The sequence below is a fragment of the Monodon monoceros genome, unplaced genomic scaffold (assembly GCF_005190385.1).
Source record: "Monodon monoceros isolate NGI ecotype Baffin Bay Population unplaced genomic scaffold, NGI_Narwhal_1 Super_Scaffold_6, whole genome shotgun sequence".
Taxonomy (NCBI): Eukaryota; Metazoa; Chordata; class Mammalia; order Artiodactyla; family Monodontidae; genus Monodon; species Monodon monoceros.
The window spans coordinates 90,470,393-90,493,981 of record NW_021703783.1 but is presented as its reverse complement, the minus strand read 5'-3'; the positions used below and the strand labels follow the sequence as shown (position 1 = coordinate 90,493,981).

Sequence of the window (23,589 nt, the reverse complement as noted above, 5' to 3'; positions counted from 1 at the left end):
GGGTTCCCACAGACTTCCGGGACCCAACCCAATGTGACCTGTTTTTGTGGCCTCGGTGCAGGGTAGGGCCAGTTCTTGTTCAACTCTATACACCCAGTGCCCAGCCCAGAGGAGGTGCCCGAGGGTTGATGGGAGGCGCATGGGGCCGGCTCAAGTTGTCCCCTCATCTTCATCACCTTCGCCACAGCCCTGCAAATCGGAGAGCCCAGGCTGGACTGGCAGTACCTCGGAACTGGGGCCTCTTCTCAGCCCCACGTGGAGCCACAATCAGCACAGCCAGCCAGCAGGGATGAGGCCTCCCGGCCTGATGGGCCTGGGGTGGCCTCGTCCACTGCTCCCGCCCCCAACCCTGCCAGGGCTGGACAAGCCCTCTGGGCACAGCCTCAGTATAGGACTGGGGCTGAAAGGTACCCATTTGATGGAGAAGCAGATTAAGGCTCTTAGAGAGGGGCGTGGCTCGCCCAAGGTCAATCACCGGCAAAGCCTCAGCTCCAGTCCTCCCTCCAAGGCTGGGCCCAGTGCCCACTCCCGGGCTCCTCAGACGGAGGGGCCTTGTTAAAGTGCAGATCCTGACTCGGTAGGTCAGGGCGGGGCCTGGACTTGGTGTTTCTAAAAAGCTCCCTGGTGTCACTGCTGTTCCTGCTGGTCTGCAAACCCCACGTGGAGCTGCAAAGCCTGGTGGAGGAACCAGATTCTCAACCCCACCCTCAGAAGCCCACATGCTGCCCCTTCAGGAAGGGTGGAGCGCTGGCGGGGGCGGGTGGTGAAGCCACTTTAAGAAACCCCAACCTCCATTACCCTCCCTGCCCAGCCACCCAGGACACCAGAGCTGCCGGAACATTTTATTAAGTTAAGGCTCACAGAGCAGGAGAGAAACGCCTGCCTGCACGGGGTGGTCCCCGCAGATCCATGCCCAGCACCCCTCAGAGGAGGGGGTGGGGCCATGGGGACAGCTGCTGGCTCCCTTTGTCCATCTGTCCCTCTGTCCAGGGTCCCAGGGAGTGGGTCCCCCCAGGGCAGGAAGTAGTTAGTGGGAGGTAGGGTAGAAAGAGGGTGGCTGGCTCCCGGCCTCTCCCAGCAAAGTCAACCCTGCCATAGCTGCTGCTGGGCCTCCGCTAGACCCCGGGCCGGGCTGTGGGCCCAGAAGCCCAAGCAGGCGTCTGGAGACACAGGGGGAGCCAGTGTTAGAGGCACACGCCACCAGGAATTGCTTTTTAAAAAGTATAAAGTGTTTGGGGAAAAAAAAAAAAGGAAAAAAAATCTATATAAAAATCTCTTCACATATAAAATCCTGAAGAAGGTGCAAGTTAAGACCCAGTGCTAGGGGCGCGCTCAGATACGCAGAGAGTGTGCGTGTGTATGTGTATGTGTGTGGACGTGTGTACGTGTGTGTGTGTGTGTGTGTGTATAGTGGGTGTGAGTGCATGTGCGGCCCACAGAGGGTGGGGAGAAAGCTTGGCTTCTGACGTCCATCCAGCAGGGAAGGAGGGAGATTGGTCCCCTTGGGCTGGGGGTCTGCAGCAGGGCTGGACCACGAGGACCTAGAAGACAAGAGTGGAGGAGTCTACTAATTAGAAAAGATACACACACCCCAGTGTTCATAGCAGCACTATTTACAATTGCCAAGACACGGAAACAACCTAAGTATCCACTGACAGACGAATGGATAAAGTATACATATACAGTGGAATATTACTCAGCCACAAAAAAGAATGAAATAATGCCATTTGCAGCAACATGGATGGACCTAGGGATTATCATACTAAGTGGAGTGAGTCAGACAGAGAGAGACGAATATCTTATGATGTCATTTATACGTGGAATCTTAAAAAAAATGATACAAATGAACCTATTTACAACACAGAAACAGAGACACAGAAAGCAAACTTATGGTTACCAAAGTGGAAAGCAGGGGTGGGGGGAGGGATAAATTAGGAGTTTGGGGTCAGCAGATACACACTGCTATATATAAAATAGACAAATAACAAGGTCCTACTGTATAGCACAGGAAACTATATTCAATATCTTGTAATAAAATATAATGAAAAAGAATGTATGTATGTATTTCTGTATATGACTGCGGCACTGTGCTGTACACCAGAAACTGACACAACATTGTAAGTCAACTACATTTCAATTAAAAAAAACAGTGTGGGAGTCTGGCTTAGGCCAGGCAAGGGTGGCTGGCAGGTCCTTCCAATGCCTCTTGGCCCCAAAGGCTGGCCAGATCCTCTCCTCCGGGCTTCTCCCCAAGCCTGGCCCACAGGGTGGCCTCTCCGGAGTGCCTTAGGAAGTCCCCAAGGATGTGTTAGAAAGAGGAAGCTCCAGGTAGACAGGGCAGTAGGAAAAGGCATCATAAAAATGTTTCACACCCTGCCAAGTCAGGGATGACCGTGAGCAGAAGCAGGACAGAGCACGGCCGCCAGTGATGTCCGGGGTGTGAAGCACGGAGGAAGGAACGCTGTGGGTGATTAGTGATGTGCGCTGTGCTGCTGGGTCTCATGAGGGGGCGGCCACACCGGATTTGCCGCCCAAGCCCAGGCAGATCAGTTAGGGCACTGCCCGCCCTGAGGAGGGGTGTGGACTGCTCGGGCTGTGGCTGGGGCTCTGTGTTAAGAAGCACCCGCTGTCACATGGCGGGGACAGGGCGAAAATCAGACCCTGAACTCACTGGCCCACCTCGGCAGACACATGCTCAAGTTTACAAAGCAGCCTCTGGCTGAGTCCGACAGGTCCCCACGACAACCCCGAGTCGCTAGCGTCACTGTCCCCATTTACAGAAAGGGATACGGAGGCTAGGAGAGGGAAGTGCCCTGGTCCCGATGGCAGGGGGAGTCAGGTGTGGATGAGCCTCAGCTCACACCGCCAGGCCCCGCGTGGCCTCAGCCCCGCCCAGCCCGGGGCGCCCACCTCTACTCGGCCAGGCTGTTGCGCACGGCCTCCTTCTCCTGCAGCGCAGCCATGGCGAGGCGCAGGTGCTCTTTCAGCTGCTCGATCTCCCGCTCCGACCGCGTCTTAATGTGGTTCAGCTCCACGTACACGTCTTGGTACTTTCCCGAGGTGAAGCGCCTGTCCTGGGGGGCGGGGAGGGGTTGTGAGGGCACGAAGCCCTCCTTCCTGGCCCTGCCCACCTGCCGGCACAAAGCAGCCAGGCCCCTCCACTGCCCCCACGGCCTCCTCCCTCCAGGTGGCCCCCCTAGATGGCCCCCGGCTCCACCCAGTGACACAGGTTTCGGCGTCATTTTCATCCCATTCAAGATGACAGATGAGGCCCAGGGAGGTGAAGCATTTGTCCGAGACCAAACAGCAGTGAGTGGCTGGGAGGAGAACCAGGTCAGCCTGGCCCAGTGCTTGGGCCCCTTCCATGAGTTTGGCTCACACACACTTCAGAGCCACCGACATGCAGCGGGTGTCAAAGACAAAGGGACATGGCACCAAGGGTGGGCCAGACTGGGCCCCGAATCCTGGTCCCCCAACTCCCAGCAACACGGCTTATCCCTCACTGCAACACACGTTGCACACGTGCAGGGGTTTTGGTCTTGCCCACGGCTGTCACCCAGCACCCAGCACAGTGCTGGGCACATAGTGGGTGCTCAATGAATATTTTCTGACTAAATAAAAGCAAATGTGGCCGTGAGCAAGTCTCTTACCTTTCTTAGCCTCAGTTTCTTTGTCTGTAAATGGGAATAGTGACACCTACGTGGGGGAGGCACGGGGAGAGCCTGAGGAGGCCAGGAGTGGCCGGCACAGAGCAGGTGCTCACAAGATGGGACACAGCTAGATCCAGGGGCTCCCCACCCCGCCGACGCCCTGCCTCGGCCGGCTGGGACTCACCTTCTGCATCACCTGGAGCTCATCCCGGAGGCACTGCACCTCCTTCTTCAGGTACTGCAGCTCATTCTCCTTCACGCGCAGCAGCACCTGGGGTCACAGGTGCCAGGCTGATGCAGGGCCAGAGGCCAGAGCTACCCTGGCTCACCGCACCCCTGAAGCATGGCTTCTCTCTGCCTCAGGCCCCTAGAATGCAGCTCCCAACCTGCACCGAGACCCATGTCCCCAGGAGCAGACCCCTCCAGGAAGTCCTCTCTGATTTCTCCTTGCTCTCTCACCCTGTCCATACAATGTGAGTGGGTAGCTTATGGTCACCTCTGCTATGGCCTCAACACAGCGCCAGGCGCTCCACTTCAGGGCAAAGAGCACGAAAAGAAGCCATAGTGTGGCCCTAGGGTGAACCAGAGTGGGCTGGGCTTCCTCATTAAGCCCTCCCCGAACCCTGATGAGCAGGTACTGCTATCCTGACCTGACCAAGGAGGAGACAGGTTCAGCCAGGACGAAGGAGGCTTAAAAGCTTAGACTCTGGAGCCAGGTTGCCTGGTTCAAATCCCAGCTCCCATACTGACTAGCCATGTGGCCTTGGGCAAGATACTTGACCTCCCTGTGTCTCAGTTTCCTCACCTATAAAATGGGAACAGTAATGGCATCTTTCTCATAGGACTGTTAGGAAGCTTCAATGAATCAGCAGATATAAGGGCTTACAGAAGTGCCAGCCACAGAGTAAAGCCGTATATACACTTTTGTTAAATACAACAAAAGGCTAGGGTGGCCCTGGGATCACATACACATTTTTTCACCCCGGCTTCTCCCAGTAAGGGAGGTGCTAGCTCCATTTTATAGATGAGCCACTGGGGCTCAGAAAGGTGAGGTGACTTGTCATGGTCACACAGCAGGTGGGTGGCAGGACCTACCACGGGAGGGCTTTCACCCAGTCAGCCCACTAGTGCTGGGTGCACAGCAGGCGTCCTTCCTAGCTGCCCCGTCCTCTCCCGGCTACAGGGCAGACCCAACCTGTCTGGATACACTCCCCACACCCAGGCCCCAGGAACCAGCTGGGCGGCCTGGCACAAGGGGTGGACGCACCTCCAGCTCACAGGAGCTCCGCTCGCTGCTGCGCCCGCAGCCGTTGCCGGTGCCCTGTGAGGCGATGAAGCTGCGCAGCCGGTCAATCTCCTCGGACAGGCGGGCGTGCAGCTCCTGGGAGGGGTGGGATGGTCAGCGCAGGGGCGCCGGGATACCCACGCCCCACCCCCACCCCAGCGGGGCCAGGCCCACCTGGTTGTGGCGCAGCAGCTCCTGGCCCTCCTGCTGGCAGCGCCGCAGCGTGTGCTCGCGCTCCTCCGCCTGCCGCGTCAGGGCCCCAATCTCCAGGCACTTCTGCGAGTACTGCTCTGACAGCACCTGCAGCTCCCGCTTCAGTGCCTCCAGATCTGACCTGCCCAGGGCAGAGGAGGGGAATGATGGCCCGGGCTCTCTCGCCCTCTGCCAAGCTGGGTCAGGTCACACAGACTCAAAGCAGCTTAGGGCTCCTGGTTCCCGCCCTAGTTTTGCCTTCAGCCAGCTCTGGGGCTGTGAACTGGTGACAGCCTCTCTGGGCTGCAGGCGCCTCCTCTATGAGGGGATGGGTCGGAGAAGCCCATCTCTAAAGCCTCCATAGCCCCAACATTCCACAGCAGAGGGGCACCTACTGGCTGATACTGTAGCCCAGCTCTAGGGAGACACTAAAGAGGGGAAGAGAAGGGTGGAGACTGAGACTGGCTAAACAAGAAGGGGCCTGAGAACTGCCGTGTGCACTGGTGTGCGGGTCTGGCTGAGGTCCCACTGCTTCTGTTCCCAGTGCCATGCGACCAGAGCAGGCGTCTCAGCTGGGGGCAAACTGACATGCCCTCTGCCAGGGGTCTTAGCACAGGTTCCCCCACTCATAACCAGCAGGGTGGACAGCTGGGCTCCCGGCTCAGAGGGAGCCCCTGTCCCCAGACCGCAGGGCCCAACTGCCATCTTACTGGTGCTGTTTCTGGAGGCCATCCGGGCCCTGTGGGAGACTCTGTGTCTTGCTCAGCTCCCGGCTCAGCTCCTCCTGGTAGGCCTTCTTCATGGCTTCGATGGCTGGAAGCAGGGCAGAGAGGTGGAACGGAGATTGGGGAGGGGTCAGCAGCAACAAGCTCCACTTCCTCTGGGACTCCATATGGAGACAGGAGCAGAGAGTGGTAATGCAAAGAGCACTGGGCCGGGCTGTGTCATGGACTGAGTGGCTTTGGGTAAGGTGCTCAACCTCTCTGAGCCTGTCTATCAAGGGAGGATGACAGTGCCTGTCTGACGGACCCTGCTGGGGAGACACCTCAATGTCTGACCACTGGTACCTCTTGTTAGTGATTTCTTGGTAAGAACCCCTCCCTGCAGAGCCTGGAAGGTTCTTTAACAAGGTCCATCTGCCTGGCCCAGCCTAGTGGTCAAGAACGCAGGCTCTGCGGTCGGTACAAATCTGTGTGACTTTGTGCAGGGGACTTAACCCCTCTGTGCCTTGGATTCCTTATCTGGAGAACAGGGATGACAACAGCACCTTCTCTCGTGGGTTGTTGGGAGACATGTGTAGAGCAAGCAGAACAATGCATGGCACAGAGAGACACTGGCCCCCACTGGTTTATTTTCAGGCTGTGAGCCCCCAAGGACTGAGTCTCTTTCCACGCTCAAACGGGGTTGTTGTGAAGATTAAACAAGCCCTGGACTTCCCTGGTGGCGCAGTGGTTGAGAGTCCGCCTGCCGATGCAGGGGACACGGGTTCGTGCCCCGCTCCGGGAAGATCCCACATGCCGCGGAGCGGCTGGGCCCGTGAGCCATGGCCGCTGAGCCTGCGCGTCCAGAGTCTGTGCTCCGCAACGGGAGAGGCCACAACAGTTAGAGGCCCACGTACCGCAAAAAACAAAAAACAAAAAAAACAAGCCCTCACTCATAGTCTTATCCAGAATTCCAAAATCCCAAAGCTCTGAACACTGGACTCTTTTGGTGGCAACCCCCAACCTGAACGGACACAAGGCTATTTGTGATCATGACTATCCCACTTAAGTGTGACTTTGAGAAATTTCCAAAATTTGCCAAAACCTTAGTGCTAGATTTCAGGGTGAAGCCCAGACCCTGCTGGGAGAGGATATTTAATATACATACCAGGTTATCTTCCTAAAATGCAAAACGCACTGACCCCAGGGTTTGGGATGAGGGGCCCTGGGCTTGAGTGCTTGAAGCACTGGCAGGTGGTTAAGTTCCAGATCATGTGGCCTCCTTCATCATTTCCATTATTCTGCAAACCCTATGAAAGTGTCTAGGATGCCAGGCATACACGGCAGGTGTACAGAGAGGGAGAGTTGGCCAGCATCTTGGGCATTCCTGTTTCTGACTTGGGGGAGCAGAGGGAAGGGTTCAGAGAATGGCTTTGCAGTCAGAAGGCTCTGAGCTCCAACGTCAGCTTCTGCCACCTCCAAGCTATGCCATCTGGGACAAGTCGCTAACTTCGCTGAGCCCCAGTTACCTCATCTGTGAAATGGGTTCACTCCCTCGGGCACTGCAAGGACTAAGGTTGCTCACGTGGGTAACGGGCTTGGTAAATCCTCACACCTTTCCCCGCTCTCCCCAGGGTCCAGACCACATGCCAAGTGAGACGGCACTCCTATGAGAGCAGGGTCTATGGCTGAGCGGTCGCTCCCCAGCACACGGCATGGGCCTGGACGTGGAGTTGCAGCTCAGGGCATGTGTGTGGCTTGAGGGGGGCTTCCCAGTGGCCGCAGGCCCCTGAGGGAGAGGAGTCACAACCCATGGTCTGTGAGTTGGGGTCTTTTATTGCCTCGGTTTCCTCTTTGCAAGCAGGGTTAGAGGCCAGATCTAGGGGCTCCTGACCCCTCACCCCAAGTTTGGCACTCAGGCCCTCACCTCTTATTTACAGGCCTCCCGAATCCAGTCAGGAGGAGCCTCTGCTTGGAGGTTCATGGGGCTGGGCCCCACTGTGCCGCTTCTGCCCAGGGACCTCACCTGAGGCTGTGGCCGCTGTCTCCTCGGCCAGGAGCCACTCCTTCTCCTGCTGCAGCCGCTGCAGCTCCCGCTCGTGGTGCCGCTGCAGCTCCTCCATCACCTGCTGGTGCGAAGACTCCATCTCCGCCAGGCTGCGCTCGCACGCCTCCTGCGGGTGGGAGGCCAAGCGGTCACGGGGCTGCCCCCATTGCCTGGATGGTGGCCCTTTCCCAGCCTGTGACAAGAAGTCTCAGGGGCAGGCCTGCCCTGGTCCAGGCTTCACCACCTCCTCCAAGACCCTGGCATCATCGGCCTGTATCTGCCCCTGCTCCCCGCCATCCACAAACCTCACCCTGTCATTCTCCTGCTTCGAACCCTTCTGAGCCTCCCCCATCCCGCAGAGCCAAGTCCCTGCTCCAGTTTCTGACCCTGGTGGTCTCATCCCTGGCCCTCCCCAACCAAGAAGTCCCATAATTATAAAAAAAAAAACACAACCAGTTCATGGCATGTTCACACCTCTGAGCTTTAGCTCATGTTCCCACTGCCTGGAACATTCTTTTACAACTTTCTCTTCCTGGGTAATTCACTTGGCCAGCAGACCAGCTTAAAGATCCTCCTAGCTCTGACTCTGGGCAGCCTCTCCCCTGCCTCCAAAGGCTCTGCTTCTGCCAGATCATAAATTCCCCCAAAAGAAGGAAGATTTGATCCAGCTCAGAGCCCCCGGGGTCTGGGCTACGGCCTGGCTTGTGGCAGGTGCTGAGTAAGTCAGCTGAAATTAATGGCTTACTGCAGAATGGGGCTGTGTAGACAAGACAGGCACGTTTTTCAATGATTGATAATACCCACTGCTGGGAGAGTCAGCCGCGACCAGGTGCGTGGAGGGCAGTTTGGTGGCGTCACCTAATTTTAACGACCCCTTCACCTAGCAGGTCCACTCCTAGGAATGATCCCACAGAAAGTCATATGTGTACAAAGACTCTTGGACAAGGGTATTCCCTGTGGCAAGGTTGGTGACAGATGAAAACTGGAAATAATCTAAATACCTAACAGGGAAGCCCTTAAATAAATTATGGGATTGAGTTTTACAGAGGACCCAGGCAACTGTTAAAAGACAGAGCTGCCCACATGGACTGCTGTAGAAAGTGTCCCAAAAATTAGGTGATGAAAGCTGGTTTCTGACAATACACATGGTGGGACCCCAGTCACGGACACAAGACACTTAGAGCTGTAGGTCTGAGTACATGTACATAAAAACAGAGAAAGGTATGGAAAGATACTGTGGAAAGTAATGGTGCCCCAAAGATGTCTATGTCCTACTCCCGGAACCTGCGAATACGTTACCTTACACGGCCAAGGAGAATAGAGGTGCTAATCAGCTGACCTGAAAATAGGGAGATTATTTTAGATTATCCTCTGGGCCCAAAGTAATCACAGGGTCCTTGGATGTGGAAGAGGAGGCAGGGGAGCAGAGGGAGAGGCAGAAGGGACTACGGAAGGAGCTCAGTGGGAAGTGAGAAGGACTTGACTCTCCTTCACAGGTTCTGAAGGTGAAGGAAGGGGCCACGGGCCAAGGAATGCAGGCGGCTGCCAGACGCTGGAAAAGGTGAGGAAATGGAGCCTCCCCAGAGCCTATGGAAGGGAACGCGATCCTGTGGATGCCTGGATTTTAGCCTGGCGAGACCTGTGTTAGACTTCCACCCTACAAAACTGTGAGATGATAAATTTGTGTCTTATGTTAGTGGTAATTTGTTACGGCTGCAACAGGAAACTCTATAGATGTGCTCAAATGGTAACCAAGGCTCCCTGGGGTTGGGAGCAGGCAGGGGAAGGAGAGTTCACGTGTTTGTTTCTAACCTTTTGATTTGTTTGAATTATTTTTGAAAATGTAAACAAATTCATTATATAATTTTAAAATGTTTAAGATCATTAAAAAGGGAAGGGGAAGAGCCAAGGAAGAAACTGAGGCACGGAGGGCCAGTTAAGAGGCTGCATTCTCCCCCATGCCACAGGGCACCTCACGGCCGGTGGGGACTGACCCCCACCTCGCGAGCAGCCACATCTGGGGGCTGCATGGGCCAGTTTGGGGGAAGGGCAAGGGTCAGGTCCCCTGGGTCCAGGTGTTCTGAGTGGTGGGCAAGGGATACCTGTCCCACTGAGCCTCTGTGCCTGTCCTCTGTGTGTGCCCCCAGTAAGGGCAAGAGAACATGGCTCTGGAATTCCACAGACTGGGTCCTAGTCTTGGCTGTACCATGGAGCGAACTCGAGCAAGCTCCTTTCCCTCTCTCAGCCTCAATCTCCTCATCTGTAAAACAGACCCCATAAGACCAACTCAGGAGGGTCCCTAAGGTAAGTCAGCGTCCACCTGTAGAGATCGCCGACCTGTAGAGACCGGAGCACTATGGGAGGTGGGACTGCTGTTCTTAAAGAGCTAGATCAGGCAGGCAGACCCGGCAGCCAATAGGGCGTCTGGAGGCTGACGTCAGGAGGTGGGAACCAGCCCACGATGAGGGGCTCCCAGAAGGCCAGGCGCTGCTCCCTCTGGCCTGCCTTCCCGAGGGCCCAACGTGTTGGCCGCCACCTCTGACATGGATCAAAGTAGATAAAGAAGTACCCGTGGCCCCAACTGCAGTAAGCAGCCGCGGGGTGAAGCGCCAGGCCCCCGGCTGCTGTCCTGTGGTGGCAAGCCCCACAAGCTGGAAGAGGGGTGCCCACTCGGCCTGATACCAGGCTGGGGAATCCCTCCCCTGCTGTCACCTCTCCAGGGTCCAGTGACTCTCCGGCTGCCTCCCCAGGGACCCGAGGGGATGCAGATGGCTCGGCTCCTCTCCTCTGGTGCCCCTCCCCCACCCCATCTCCCCATTATGCCCTTCTCACCCCCCATTCCTCCTGCCCATCCCAACCGAGCAGGACGAAATGCTGACAGCCTTGGGGTGCCCAGTGGGCGCCTGGGGACCAGGAAACCTGGACTGCAGACACAGGTCTGCTGCCAGCTGCAAGGTCTCGCCCCCTCTCTGGGCCTCAGTTTCCCGATCTGTAAGCTGAGAAGTCAGAGCAGTGCTTTTCAAACTTCATTTTAGTGACAGAAACCTTCTTCCAAAGGGAATCTAATGCAGGTTCTAATAGTAAAATGGACAAGGATGGAGCTGCTCTGGTACTGGTGACTGTGAATGAACCCACCCAGAATGGACCCTCCACAGAGCAAAGTCTGAAGCCCTCTGCGTGGGGGTCTCTGAGGTCCCCAGATGCCTCAGGTGGTGGTGGTGTTGGACCTCACCCTGTCTAGAGATGCCCCACCTTCCTCTGGCCTCAAGGGAGCCCTGACAACACTGGGCCCTCCCTTTCCCCCTTCCCCACGTCAGGTGATCCCCAAGCTAGGCCTCTATATCACACCCCAACTCCCCTTGGCCCTGGTCTCCCTTCAGCTGAACGTTCCATCAACCACTCAGCCCCAGACGGCCCCTGGCCTTGCATGGTGGCCCCAGCTCCCAGCCGCTCCCCTCTGCCTTCCTCGGGGCAGTGGCCCAGCCTTAAGCTCACCTCCCTCCACATGCCCTCCTATATCCCTCTCTCCTTCGGCAAAGTCCTAGCTCCTGATGCTGGCCCTACCCCCTCCCAAGCCCCCTGCACTCCAACCCCACCTTCCCGATGTCACTGTCAGACCCCAAACCTCCTCAGATGTGTGGGATGCGATCCCAGCTCCTTAGCTTGGCAGTGGGGGTCTCCACGATAGGCACCCACTGGCCCTCCACCTCCTGCTGCAGCCCACGCTCCCACCCACAGCTCCAGGAAGACTTCCTGAGAGCCCCACGCCCCCTCAGAACTTCTAGAAGGTCCCCCTGCCCAGAGCCTGGGATCCCAGCATTCTTTTTTGCTTCAGTCAAGGGCGTGCTGGCTGGGAGCAGCCGACTGTCAAATTTTTAGGAATTCTGTGGCACGGTTATTTAGCATACCCATTATTAGAAATTATATAAACTTATAATTAATTGTTACATTAAAAACAAAGCTGATACTCAAAATTCATCACTTCCTAATTATTTCACTGCATTTTATTAGTAGCTATGCTTTGAGGTTATTTGCGTCTCCTGTATCTATAGGGTAGAAATGTCATTATGACGGCGGGCACACAGCTTCCCAACTCTGTGTTCAGGGACATCAGCCATAGCGGGAGTATTTACACCATGGAAATTGGTAAACGTTACAAATCAGGGCTTGATTTATTGTTTTGTTGATTGTCCAGATTCAAGCAAGAGATGAGAAAAAGCTAATAATGCTCACAGTACAGATTATACTTCAAATCGGCGTGCCCTATCTATGACCACCACATTGTACACAGAACAGGAACCTGAGAAATATTCTTAAAAGAATATTCTCAAATAGTCTCAACAGATGACTGTCCTCTAATTCAGCAAAGAAGTTGCTGTGACACTGACCAAGTAAAGTTTCAACATTTGTCCTGCTGTCTTACTCATTCACACAAACAGAAAGGCCAAACGACATTCGCGTTAGAACGACACTCGTTTGTCGGCTGGCTGTGGATACGAGCATTCGGAAAAAATCAATGGAAGTATTCTGAGAAAAATCAATTCGCTATATGGAATTCACAATAAAAAACATTACATACTTTTTATTTGTAAGTTGCACACTAAACATCCTTTATATCAGTGAAATTTACAATAAACATATACAAGTGTGTCAGTGTGTACACACACATGTATTTTTTCTGGAGAGCTAGTTGTCCCAGGCATAACAATCAAAAGTGTCTCCGGACACGGCCAAATAGCCCCAGGGGAACAAAATCAGCTTGGTTGAGAGCCGCTGTCCTAGGCAGACCATGCGTCTCCCGAGGGCCACTGGAGGCGCCCACGTCCCGCAGACCACCTTGCGCAGGGCCTCGGCCTGGCAGGCATGGGTAGGATTTCCCTGTGTTTAGGGAGCGACTTCCAGGGGCCTGCCCATTAGGAATCCCACTCTCCACCAGGCCCCCTCTTCCCCAGACGTGCAGGGGAAGGGGTCTAAGTACAGAGGATCACGTGGGGGCTCACACACAGGCTCTGCAGTCAGCCTGACCCGAGCTCAAATCCCACCTCTGACATCTGCAGGCAGGTTGACCTCAGGCAAGTCACATAACCTCTCATAGCTCAGTGGCCTTGTCTGTAAAAACGGGCACAGTGCTCACGTCCACCCGCTGGGGAGATTAAATGAGATGATGAATGTCAAATGCCTCACACGGGTTCCGGTACACAGGAAGGGCTCCCAGAATATTAGCCATTTTCTCACAACGTGGCAACCAGAAACCTGCCCCCACCCCCAACACAACAGCTTCTTGGCCTTACCTGTGAGATGTAGCCTGGGGGGATGTGGCCGTCCTCCTGGGACTTGGGTGCACCTTGAGGAGCCTCCCCTTGGAGACGCCGAGCCTCCCCTTGGAGACGCCAGGCCTCCAGTTGGGCACGAAGGGACTGGACCTATTGCAGGGGTGGGCAGGAAGGCGAGGTCAGTGAGGGCCTGAAAGTGGGGATGTAGCTGATAGGAGGAAATGGCCCTCGTGTGGAGATGCAGGCAAGGGGGACATTCTAGGTGTTTCCTGGATGGCCAGGTCAGAAACCCAGGAGAGTGCTGGCCCAGAGTAGGCTCGATAGGGCTGGGAGCAGGACACCGCGGTCACCCCCACGTTATGTAGGTGGGGAGAAATGCCTTGGAGCCTCAGTTTCCCATTAGTAAAACAGTGATGAGGTCTACCCTATGGGACCATGAGACTGCTGTGAGGATTGCATGGGCCAATGGAGGTAAAGAGGGCCTAGCACAAGGCTTGGGATGCAGAACGTACTCAATAAATGGTCTCTCCCTTCTCTTCCTCTTCCCTTCTATGTGACTGCTGAGGACAGAACTCAGATGGGAAAACAAAAACAAAAACAAAAAGTCCCCAAGGTCCAGGAAAGAAGATTCTAGTTCATAAGGAATCGGGGGGGGGGGCCGGGGGCAGGGTGTCAGTGGCTCAGGGGTGAGCTCCCCATCACGGTAGGTATGCAAGATGAATGCCATAAGCGACTGCAGGGATAGGAAGGGTGTCGGTAGGGTGAGGAGGCTCCCAGAGGCCAGTGCCGCCTACCTCCCTCTCCAGTGCCTCACGGCTGTCGCTTGGGGCCCCCCGGCGCTCCCCGCGGCTTTGGTTGAGCAGGGCAGTGAGAGGTACCCGCTTGTTCTCCCGCAGGGGCAACTTCTCCAGCTCCTGCCACTTCTTCTCGATCTCCTCACTGAGCCGGTTCTGCTGGTCCTCAGTCAAGGGGGCACCCAGGCCCCGGCGCGGACCCTCGCCGGCCGGTGTATCCGTGGCCCTGCTGTCCATGGCCTGGAACCACTTGCGTCGCTCCTCGGAACGCTGGGCCAGGTCCCGCTCCAGCTCCTCCTGCTTGGCTGGGCGGTCGAGAGCACGGGCCGGGGTGCGGGCCCGCTGCGGGGCGCCCTGAGTCAGCGGGGAGAGCTCCACGTAGTCCAGTGACTGCCGCTGCCCGTCTGCCTTCCGGGGGCCGCCCCAGCCGATGACCTCAGAGCCTGCCCGCTGCTCCCCCACCTTCAGGGAGCCCTTCGGGGTGCCGTAGCTGTGCAGCGTGTTCTCCTTATTGCAGTCTGAGAGCCTAGGGGGCCAGCAGAGCCACATCAGGCGAGACCTTGCCCTCTTGGTCCCAAAACAAGCACTTCCGCAGTGTCGCCCGTGCACCGGGGCCAGGGGACAGGCCCCAGTGGAGGAAGCAGCTTAGAACTAGAGCTTCATCATTAACAGACCCTGGGAACCATCCCAGCTCTGCCACTTACCGGCAGAGGGTCCAGGGTACCTGGCCTCTCTCTCTGAGCCTCAGTTACCTCATCTGTGATATGGGACAACAGTGCCACGCACAGGAGGGACTAGGTGAGCAAACGTGTGCAAAGCGACCAGGAAGCCCTTTGAGAATGTGATCGAAGCATTAGTATTAAGGGTGTGCTGTTTGACAAGGCCCTAGGTTCAAGAGCCTCACAGTGGAATAGGATAGATGCCCAGGGTCACTGCTGGTAAGATGAACGGTGGCCTCTGGGTGGGTGCACAGAGCACAAACTGTGGAGACCCGTAACGACTGAGGCAGTTCCCTTCTTCCATAGCAATACTGAGTACGTGCTTACCCGGCCAAACACTAAAGCATCCCTTGCGGCTACACGTGGCCGTGTGACTCCACCCTGCCCAGTGCATACGAGAGGTGGCACGTTTTGAAGGACCAGGCGTGCCCTGGCCTGGCTCCTGGCTGGGACCCATGAGAATGTGGACAGTGCTCTGGCGCAGAGGCAAGGCTGTGGGCTGCTGTGGAGCGAGAAAGAAACCTGTCCCTCGTTTAAACCCGTGTTTGGGGTTTCTTTGTTGTAGCAGCGGAGCCTATATACTAAATCACGGTCCAGCTGCACAGTAGCTGAGAGTTTACAAGGGGCCTCCATGCACGTCCTCGCATGACACACCTCGGTGTGACAGGTGAGGAACATGAAACTCAGGCCAGACGGCAACTGGCCTAAGGTTGACCAGCCAGGGTGTGGCCAGGCAGGCGGACGCGCACTCAGCACCCCTCGATACCACGCTTCCGTTCCTACTGCCCAGCAGCCAGAGTCCCAGCCCCTACGGGCGTCTGGGGTTTATCCTGTGTGGGGCTCTACCACCAGGCCACTCGATCCTCCTGCCCCTCTACCCACAGTGACCTCCACAGGGGGTGAGCTCCCCACCCAGACTAAGTAGCCATCCCCTCTCCCTGACACAGGCTCAGACACAGCCCCTGCGGCACACAGCCAATCAGCCACCTCATGGGGCCGTGACTCACCGGCATCTTCTCCAAAGAGCCAAGGCCTCTCCCCGCCTTTTCAGGACGTGGGGAGATAGAGAGGGACAAGAGGCAAACCTCAAATCCTCAACGTATTTCTGGATGAGTGCCACAGATACCCCCTGCCCTCTCCCTCTCCCTATTCTGCTGGTGGAGAAACTGAGGCCCAGCAAGTAGAGCCACAGGGCCCTCAGGTGAGTGCCGGAAACCCACTCAGGATGCGGGGGTAAGTGCCTCCCCCCAGGCCCCGGTCCAGCCCAGCACGTACTTGGTGACATCTGGGGCTGAGGTTGGACGCACAGTCTTCCTCAGAGCCTCGATCCAGTTCCTCCGGATGCCCGAGGTCATGGCCGACAAGGTATAGACAGCATCTTTGGTCTGTAAGTCCACCCCACAGGTAGGTTGCCACCTGGCCAGCCCCCTTGCTCCCTCCCCACTATGGATTCCAAAGAGGTGCCCTTCCCTCCCAGGTGGGTATCTAAGGTCTTAAGCCTGAAGGTGAGCAGAGCATGCAAAACCTCCCCTCCACTAGCCTCAGGAGAGCCCCATCGGCTCCAAGATCTCTCCAACATCTGAATAGCCCTGCCAACGATATCCTGGATCGCCCCAGAAATGCTCAGCGCTGGCAGCAGGGCTTCTGACTGGCTCTGAGGACAGGATCTCCAGGTAAATGAGTGACAGGAGCCAGTCTGGTGGGCCACGCCCCACCCCGACACCTCCTCTGGGGGGCCCTCCAGGCATGCCGCCCCCCAGCCGCCTGCAGGCTCACGTGGATCTGGAAGCCATAGTTGCGCTGCACCGCATACTCGGTGACGTCCGTGCAGCAGCGCAGATCAATCTCACCGTCCAGCTCATCTGCCTGCAGCAGGAGGGCTCACGATGGTCCCTGGACTCCAGTGACCCTACCGGGACCCCCAAGCCCCTTCCAGGTGTCCCCCGGCACCCGATGGGGGAGAGAGCCCTCCCAGCTCACCGTCTCACCTCCTCAGCAGTGGAATCCCTGTAGTACTTGAGGCTTGAATCGGTCAGCACAAACCAGTGCTTCTTCCACTGTGAAGGAGAGACGGTGGTGAGGGAGGGGCTGCGGGGATGTGGAATGACGGCGTGCGTGCGTGTGCGCACCATTCCGCGGGCATCCTGGGCGCTGCCAGGTCAACCGTTCTGCTTGCAGCAGGGGCCTGGCACCCTCACCTGCTCTGCTGAGGGGTGGGGGGCAGGGGACAGTGCAGAGTCACAAAATCCCCATTTGAAGTAAGCCCCCCCATTTCCTCTCTGCGGGGACAGCATCTGTGAAATGGGTCGGCTTTTCCTCAGTAACCACACCCTTCTTTTCTTTCTCGGGGCCCTTCTCTGATTTGTTGACACTTCCACAGGCTTCCTGATAACTTTCCACCAAGATCACCAAGGCTCCTTACATGCAAATCCCACCCAGTGCAATCCAGGAAGGGGATATGACCTGTGTAAGGTCATTTGCCTAGCAAGTTGGGGGCCAGAACTTCAAAAACCTTTTTCCGTACACTGACCCCAGATCAATCACCCCAGTGGTCAAAGACAAGTCTACCAGAGAGCAGGACTGGAAGGGTGCCCAGGGAGAAGCATCCGAGTGCTGGTCGTGTTCTGTTTCTCGATCTGGGTGCTGGTTACATGCGTGTTCAGCTATGTGAATACATTATCTGTACATTTATGATGTGGGCTTCTCTCTGCTCCAACCAGGATTAGGTTGGCAGGACACATAAGAGAGGGGTGGGGGCATCAGAACAGCCTGATATGAAAGTGCCAAACTCAGCCCACCTCTGGGCTTCTGACCGTTCACTGGAAGGCCGGTCGAGGTCCACCCACTGCCAGGGTCAGTGCATGTCCTCCTGGTGCTCTCCCACATCACTAAGCCCTTGTTTATTACTTCAAGTACTTCGTTTTCTTTCCTCAGGAAGACAGTAAGTTTTCAAGGATGTGCCAGGATGATACTTTCTACTTCTTTCCACACTGCCTCCCCTAACAAATACGATTTTAGCATCCAAGAGACCAAGGTTACAACTATTGTATGCCTTGCTAGCTGTGTGTCTTTAGTCAAGTGTCTCGACCTCTCTGAGCTTCAGTTTTCTGACTTATAAAGTAGGGCTAATAAGACCCTAAGCCTCCTAGTGAAGTTAGAAATGCCTAACCCTCCCTGGAACGTCTCTCATGGCACTTCGCATAGGGTCAGGCACTAGGTTGTTGGGGATCGTTCTAAGAGGCTGGCCTTAGAACCACCCTGCTCTTCTGAATGGCCCGAGCTGCTGCTCAGGACAACTGTCCCTCTGTAAAGTGGGGCAGGGGTTCTGTGTCAACTGATCTCTTTGGCCCCTCCAGGCCTAGTCTGTGACTGCCTGAGATGGCAGCTGCATGGGCCTCAGGTGCCCTGAGTTCTAGGCCAGGGTTTGCCCAAGGTGCTGCTAGGCCCGGAAGAGATTAAAGCCCTTGTGGGCCTGTCTCCTGTCTGTGCACCGAGGGGTTGGGCTGGCTGAACTCCCAGGGCCCTTCCAGCTCGGACATTCCAAAACTCTGTGAAACAGAATGAGTAACGGCCAGTTCTGGGTGGAGCCCATAATCTCTGCCCTCCAGAGACCCTGGGTGGGGGAGGCCGGGAAGGGTCACTGGCAGGGTGCCCAGCCTTGTGTGAGCCTGGAGCCCAGCCACCAGAGGACTGGCAAGCAGGCAGCGGGTACGAAGGCTGTAGGCTGGAGGGAATAAAGCATGTGGGTAGGAAACACAATGAGATTCCCTTTGGCTCCATGCCCTCCCCGGCATGCGGGCTGCACACAGACCCAAGCCACGGGCGCATGCAGGACCTGGGCGGGGAGATGTCCCTTCTCAGGCTGGGTGGGCAGGAGGCCAGCTCCAGCTTCAGCCTGGCAGCCAGAAGGGTAGAGCTGGTGAAAGGCTACTGTCCCTTCTGGTTGTAAAGATGCACACGTTAGAAAAAGGGAAGGGTTATTAGCTGAGGCCCAAGCAGGCACTGGGGGTTGTGTGGGACCCTTTACATGCTTAACCTCTGTGACTCCGTTATCCACCCTGGAAAGAACTATTATTATCCAGTATGTCCATTTCACAGATGAGGCCACCGAGGCCAGAGAAAGCTGTGACTCACCCGATGTGGTGAGACTTCAAGAAATGTGGTCTGAGCCCCACCCCCAGGGTTGCGGGGAGCTGCTGTAAAACTGAGTCTTTGGGAATCTGTACGTGTCTCAGGCTGGATGATCTCTGTGGATCCTTCCATCCCAGACCCTTGGATACCCAGCCAGGGTCGTCAAGAGGTGGGAGGGCTGAGGGGCTCTTGGTGAGAGGAGGGGATGGGGTGCAGGGTGTGAAGCACCAGGAGGCCGCCATCCCTGGTGACCTTTACAGACTGCAGACTGCTCCAAGAGGCTGAGATGACTAGAAGCCTCTGCCCTCCTACCCCACAGCCCAAGGCCTTCTTTCCAACAGGACAAGAAACATCCTACCCTCAAGGCTCCCACTCCGGCCCCCATCCTGTACCCTCTCCACCCTGAAGCCAGGGTCTCTAGAAAGCCGGACAGGCCAGGGAAGCAGCTCAGCCACCTGGGCCCTGCAGCATCCCCACCTCCCACCCCCCAACCCACCCCCGCCTCAGCCCTCCTACCTCTCCAGGTTCATCCAAGATTGACATCCATCCCTTCTTGAAGTTGAGCAGATCGGGCTATGGGGAGAGGAGGAGGCAGATGAGTCAGGCCCAGCAAGAACCAAAGGGGCCTGGGGAGGAAGGGGGGCTGCCCATCCTGCCCCCGAGTGAGGGAGGGCTGAGGGCCCAGGTAGCCCCCTAAATCCAGGCAGGCTCCCCAGCCACTGAGGCAGCCTTGGTCCCTTTCCCGAACATCCGGCAATCTCTGAGAGGTGGGCTGGGTGACTGGCCACCCATCACAGACCTCTGAGCTCCCTTTCCACCAGCCGGCTTCCTCACCTGAGAGTGGGACAGGGGGCAGGAGATCTCTGACTGTAAAAAGGGACCCTTAGAGAGCTCAGAGGACAGCAGATCAGCAGGGCTGAGCGAACCGTCCAGTGCTTCTCGCTGACGAGGCCCAAGCGGCCCAGCAGGACAATGCCTTAACGCTCCTACCCATTCCCAACCCACTAACCCTCCCATGGTCCAACCAGCCCTGCATTTCCCTCATCTCCTGGAGAGCCTGAAAGATGGAGCCAGGCCCGGGCTGAGGTCAGAGACCTCCTGGTCCCCCCCTAGATCTCTGGAAGGGCCGGGGAGATGGCACCTCAGTCCCAGCAAGCCCTACCTGCCGGGTGCTGCTCAGGGGGGCACGGCCCCGGGGTCTGGGGGCTCCCAGCTGTAGCATGTTCCACGGGGGCCTGTGAGCTAGGTCCCCCCACCTAACCCTAGATGACGAAACTGCTCATCCAGGCATTTTCTCTGGCCAGGCCTATCCACAGACCCTCCCTGCCTGCTGGGGAGACCACTCTCGTCTAAGTCCCGGTCCGCCTGCAGAGGTTCAGCTCGTGCCCACTGGCGGGCCAGGCTGGCAGGCAGGGAGGAGGCGGCCACCTGTTGCCATGGCTCTGAGCCCACCTATCAGCACCTGCATCACAGCCTCACCGGGCCAAGGTGTCCGGTTGCATGGAGGGAGCGGGTGGCATGGCTCAGTGGGGTGGGCGGCGATGGCGGTGGCGGCTGGAAACCTGGAAACCGGAGCCACCTGACCTGGCCACCTCCCCTGACCCGCCTTCCTGTCAGGGAGCCCCATTCTCCTCTTCCTCAGGTGGAGGAAGAGACCTGAGAGGGGCTTGGGCCAGCAGCCTGGACATCCTGGGCCGTGGCCTTGGGACCAGGGCCCCTGGATCCCGGCAGGCCGGCAGCCCAACTCCTGCGTCGCAGCCCCTGCCCAGAGACCTGTCTGAGGCAAGGGACACAGGCTCTGCCCAGACCTGGGAAACCCCAGGCTGCGTATGCCCTGTCTGCTCTCTCTCCTTCCCCACCCTGTTCCCCACGTGGGCCGGAAGCCACTCAGGGTGGTTCCAAGCTAAGACTGAAGACCGGTAGCCACGCTCAGGGCCACCAAGTCACCTGGGTCCACCTGCAGATGGAGACCCGCCCCCCTGGCCCCAGGGGAAACGTGCTGAATAAACATCCACCCTCCTCTACCTCCCTGATCTAAATTCCTGTGCTTCTGAGGCAGTCCGCTCCTCCACCTCCTGGCGCTGAGAATGAGAAGCCAGGCCTTCTGGGATGGACCACGGAGCTGGCATCGCTGTGCTGACCCGAAGAGAGCCCCCGGAAAGGACAAGCAGATAACCCAGCCAATCGGACTGAGCTGAGCCAGGGCTGGGAGATCAGCTGTAGGCTTCCAGAGGCTGAGGAAGGGCAGGAATGACAGGCTGGGACCCTGAGGGCTGCCTGGGAAGCGGGGTCACGGTGACCTTCCTAAGTCACATGCCCTCCCTGAGCCCGGCTGCCTGATGTGGCTAATGATAGAGGGGCCCTGCCCTCCCCCTCGGCTCCGTGAGAGAACTGAATGGGCCACACATGGAGACGCCAGCACACACACCACACACATGCCGCACACGTGCCGCATCAAGCATGGGATGGTGCAGTGGCCTTGGGGAGAGGAGCTTTTAAACCTGCTGGCAGGAGAGGTCCTGAAGTTACCCTGGAAACCCCCCAGGGGTCAAAAGGTCTGATAACATAAATCTCCTCCCCTGCACCTTCACGCGTGGCTCCTCAGGCCCAGACACCATTCCTCCTCCCGCAGGAAGCTCCCTTTCTCCTTTTTTCTTTCCGGAGCACTGACAGGTCCTCACAGTGGGCCCTCGTTCCTTTGGCCACAGGTCAGCACTGCCTCCCGCTGGCCTGGACCATCGACACAGCCTCCTGTAAGGACACTCTGGCAGGGGACCCGATCCAAAAGGCCGAATGTCACAAGCCGCTTAAAACCTCCAGGGATGGCTCCAGACGGCTTCAGAACAAGGTCCAGCTGCCTTAGGATGGCACAAAAGCCTCAACCTGGACTCTCCACTGCTTAGGGGGCCCCATGTTTATGTCATCACACATCCTCTCTGATGCCCAACACATCAGGACTAGTAGGGCCCTCCACACATGCCTGTGTCCTCTGCTTGAAATACCAGGCCGCCGCCTCCTCCTCCTTCGACCAGGCAAACCCCTTCTCATGCCTTAAGACCCGGCTTAATTGCCACGGCAGAGGCCCCTTTCCCAGTACACACCACACACCACACCAGGCGACCTCCCACGGCCTCTGTTGCATCTGTGATTGTCTTGAAGCCATTTACTTATCCCTCACAGGCTAGACTAGAAGCAACTCAGTCAGGGAGTTCATGCCCCAAGACCCGAGGACTCAGGGAACATTCATAAAAATTTCTTTCTTTCTTCTTTCTTTTTTTTTCTCTCTCTTTTTTTTCCTTTGGAACCAGGCCCCTGTTCTAGGCCAGGAAATAAGCTGTGAACAAGAGATGTGGCCCCTGCCCTGGTGAAAACTCAGGGCAGAAACAGACAATAAACAAGTGCACAGGTATATAATTTGATGCCGGGTAGCAGCTGGGGAATGAAGCTCCAGGGGCAAGGCTGCACCCGGCTAGCGCAAAAGGAGGTGGAGCAGATCCTGACTCCAGGCCTGGCTCCCTGAAGCCTCTAAGCATTTACCCAGTCACAGCACCTTTGCCACTTGCTCGTTCAGATTCCTGAGGTCGGGGAGATGGGACCAGGAGAGAGGAAAAGGGTATGAAGAAGAAACAGGAAGGACACCGGCCTGGAGCAGGCTCAGGTCTGAAAGCGGCCAGGATGAATCCGGTAAATGCTGTCAAAGGTGATTGTGAGCCTCCCCTCCGCTCTGAAACCTCTCATGGCTCCCCAGTGCCCCTGACCAAAGCCCAAGCTGCTCTTCCTGGCCTCTGAGGCCCTCCTTCCCAAGTCCCTTTTCTATGTTTTCACCATTTAATTCCCCAAATATGGCCACCAGCCTTTGTCCACACTGTTCCTCCTCCCCCAGTCCATCTCCACCTGACCAAGTCCTACAGTCACAGGAGGACATCTCCCTCGGGAAGCCCCCTCCCATCAGCAGGGATGTGCTGTCTTCCTCCACATGCTGCTTCTAGCAGCCTTACCCTTGTTCAGTGTGTGCTTCCCCAGGAAAGGCAACTGTGTACATTTCTTATCTCATCCTGAGAGAAGACTGGGACAGACCTGGTTACAAACTCTGGCTCGGCCAGGGCCCAGCTGTGTCACTTGTAACTTCACCTCTCTACACCTCAGTGTCCTCATCTGTTAGATGGGGAGTTACCATCAACCTTCAGGGTTCCAGTGTGGTAATGTGAAAGCACCCAGTTCAGGGCCTGGCAGGCACCCAGTCAGCAATGAAACCACCCCCCACTAGCCTGCTGGGGGCGGGGGGCGGGCGGCCAAGACACTGACTCAGCTCCTCCCCCCACATCCCTCTCTACTCCTCCCTGACAGGGAAGGGGAGGCTGCTGACAACAGGAAGGGCCAGCAGAGAGGTGGCAGGATGTGCAGAGCCTGAGGAAGTCCAGGCAGTGAGCAGGTCATCACACTCACAGGGGCAGGGCCCCTGCATACAGCACCCTGCTCAACTCTCCCCACCCTCCTCATCAGGCTGTCAGAGCCTCCCTAAGTCACTTGCCAGAAACCAAAAGCAGTCCTGCCCCTCTCTTCCAGAACATCACAGTCAAGGGGCCAGAGTGACGTGGAAAAGGGCTACTCCTTCCCTTACAATCGGGGTAACCTCTGGCAACTCACCAACGCCCCTCCCCAAGCCTCAGTTTATCCGACTGTAAAATGGGGGTAATGGTGAACTCAGCTATGAGATGCAATATGATAAATAAGGCGCATGTATTGAGAGAGCTTGGGTAGGGCTCATCCCCAAGAGAAAAACAAATCCCTGCCATC

The 23,589-nt window shown here is 56.9% G+C and overlaps 1 protein-coding gene across 5 annotated transcripts in view; it reads right to left on the bottom strand.

Moving 5' to 3' along the window:
• Window positions 1–809: 809 nt before the first annotated feature.
• Window positions 810–23,589, bottom strand: part of TRIOBP (TRIO and F-actin binding protein) — a 55,980-nt gene continuing 33,200 nt past the window's right edge. For 2 of the 5 annotated variants that reach the window (XM_029204817.1, XM_029204813.1), the window contains 13 exons: window positions 19,309–19,365; window positions 16,650–16,718; window positions 16,438–16,527; window positions 15,937–16,046; window positions 13,943–14,468; window positions 13,167–13,298; window positions 7,855–8,002; window positions 5,838–5,940; window positions 5,110–5,269; window positions 4,918–5,031; window positions 3,835–3,921; window positions 2,911–3,074; window positions 810–1,541 (listed from right to left, as the gene is read on the bottom strand). In XM_029204817.1, coding sequence (XP_029060650.1) covers window positions 2,913–3,074; window positions 3,835–3,921; window positions 4,918–5,031; window positions 5,110–5,269; window positions 5,838–5,940; window positions 7,855–8,002; window positions 13,167–13,298; window positions 13,943–14,468; window positions 15,937–16,046; window positions 16,438–16,527; window positions 16,650–16,718; window positions 19,309–19,365 — 1,758 coding nt within the window. In that variant the 3' untranslated portion in view covers window positions 810–1,541; window positions 2,911–2,912. Of the gene's footprint in view, window positions 1,542–2,910; window positions 3,075–3,834; window positions 3,922–4,917; window positions 5,032–5,109; window positions 5,270–5,837; window positions 5,941–7,854; window positions 8,003–11,857; window positions 13,019–13,166; window positions 13,299–13,942; window positions 14,469–15,936; window positions 16,047–16,437; window positions 16,528–16,649; window positions 16,719–19,308; window positions 19,366–23,589 lie in introns of those variants that run through there. The other 3 variants (XM_029204814.1, XM_029204818.1, XM_029204815.1) reach the window with 2 other exon arrangements.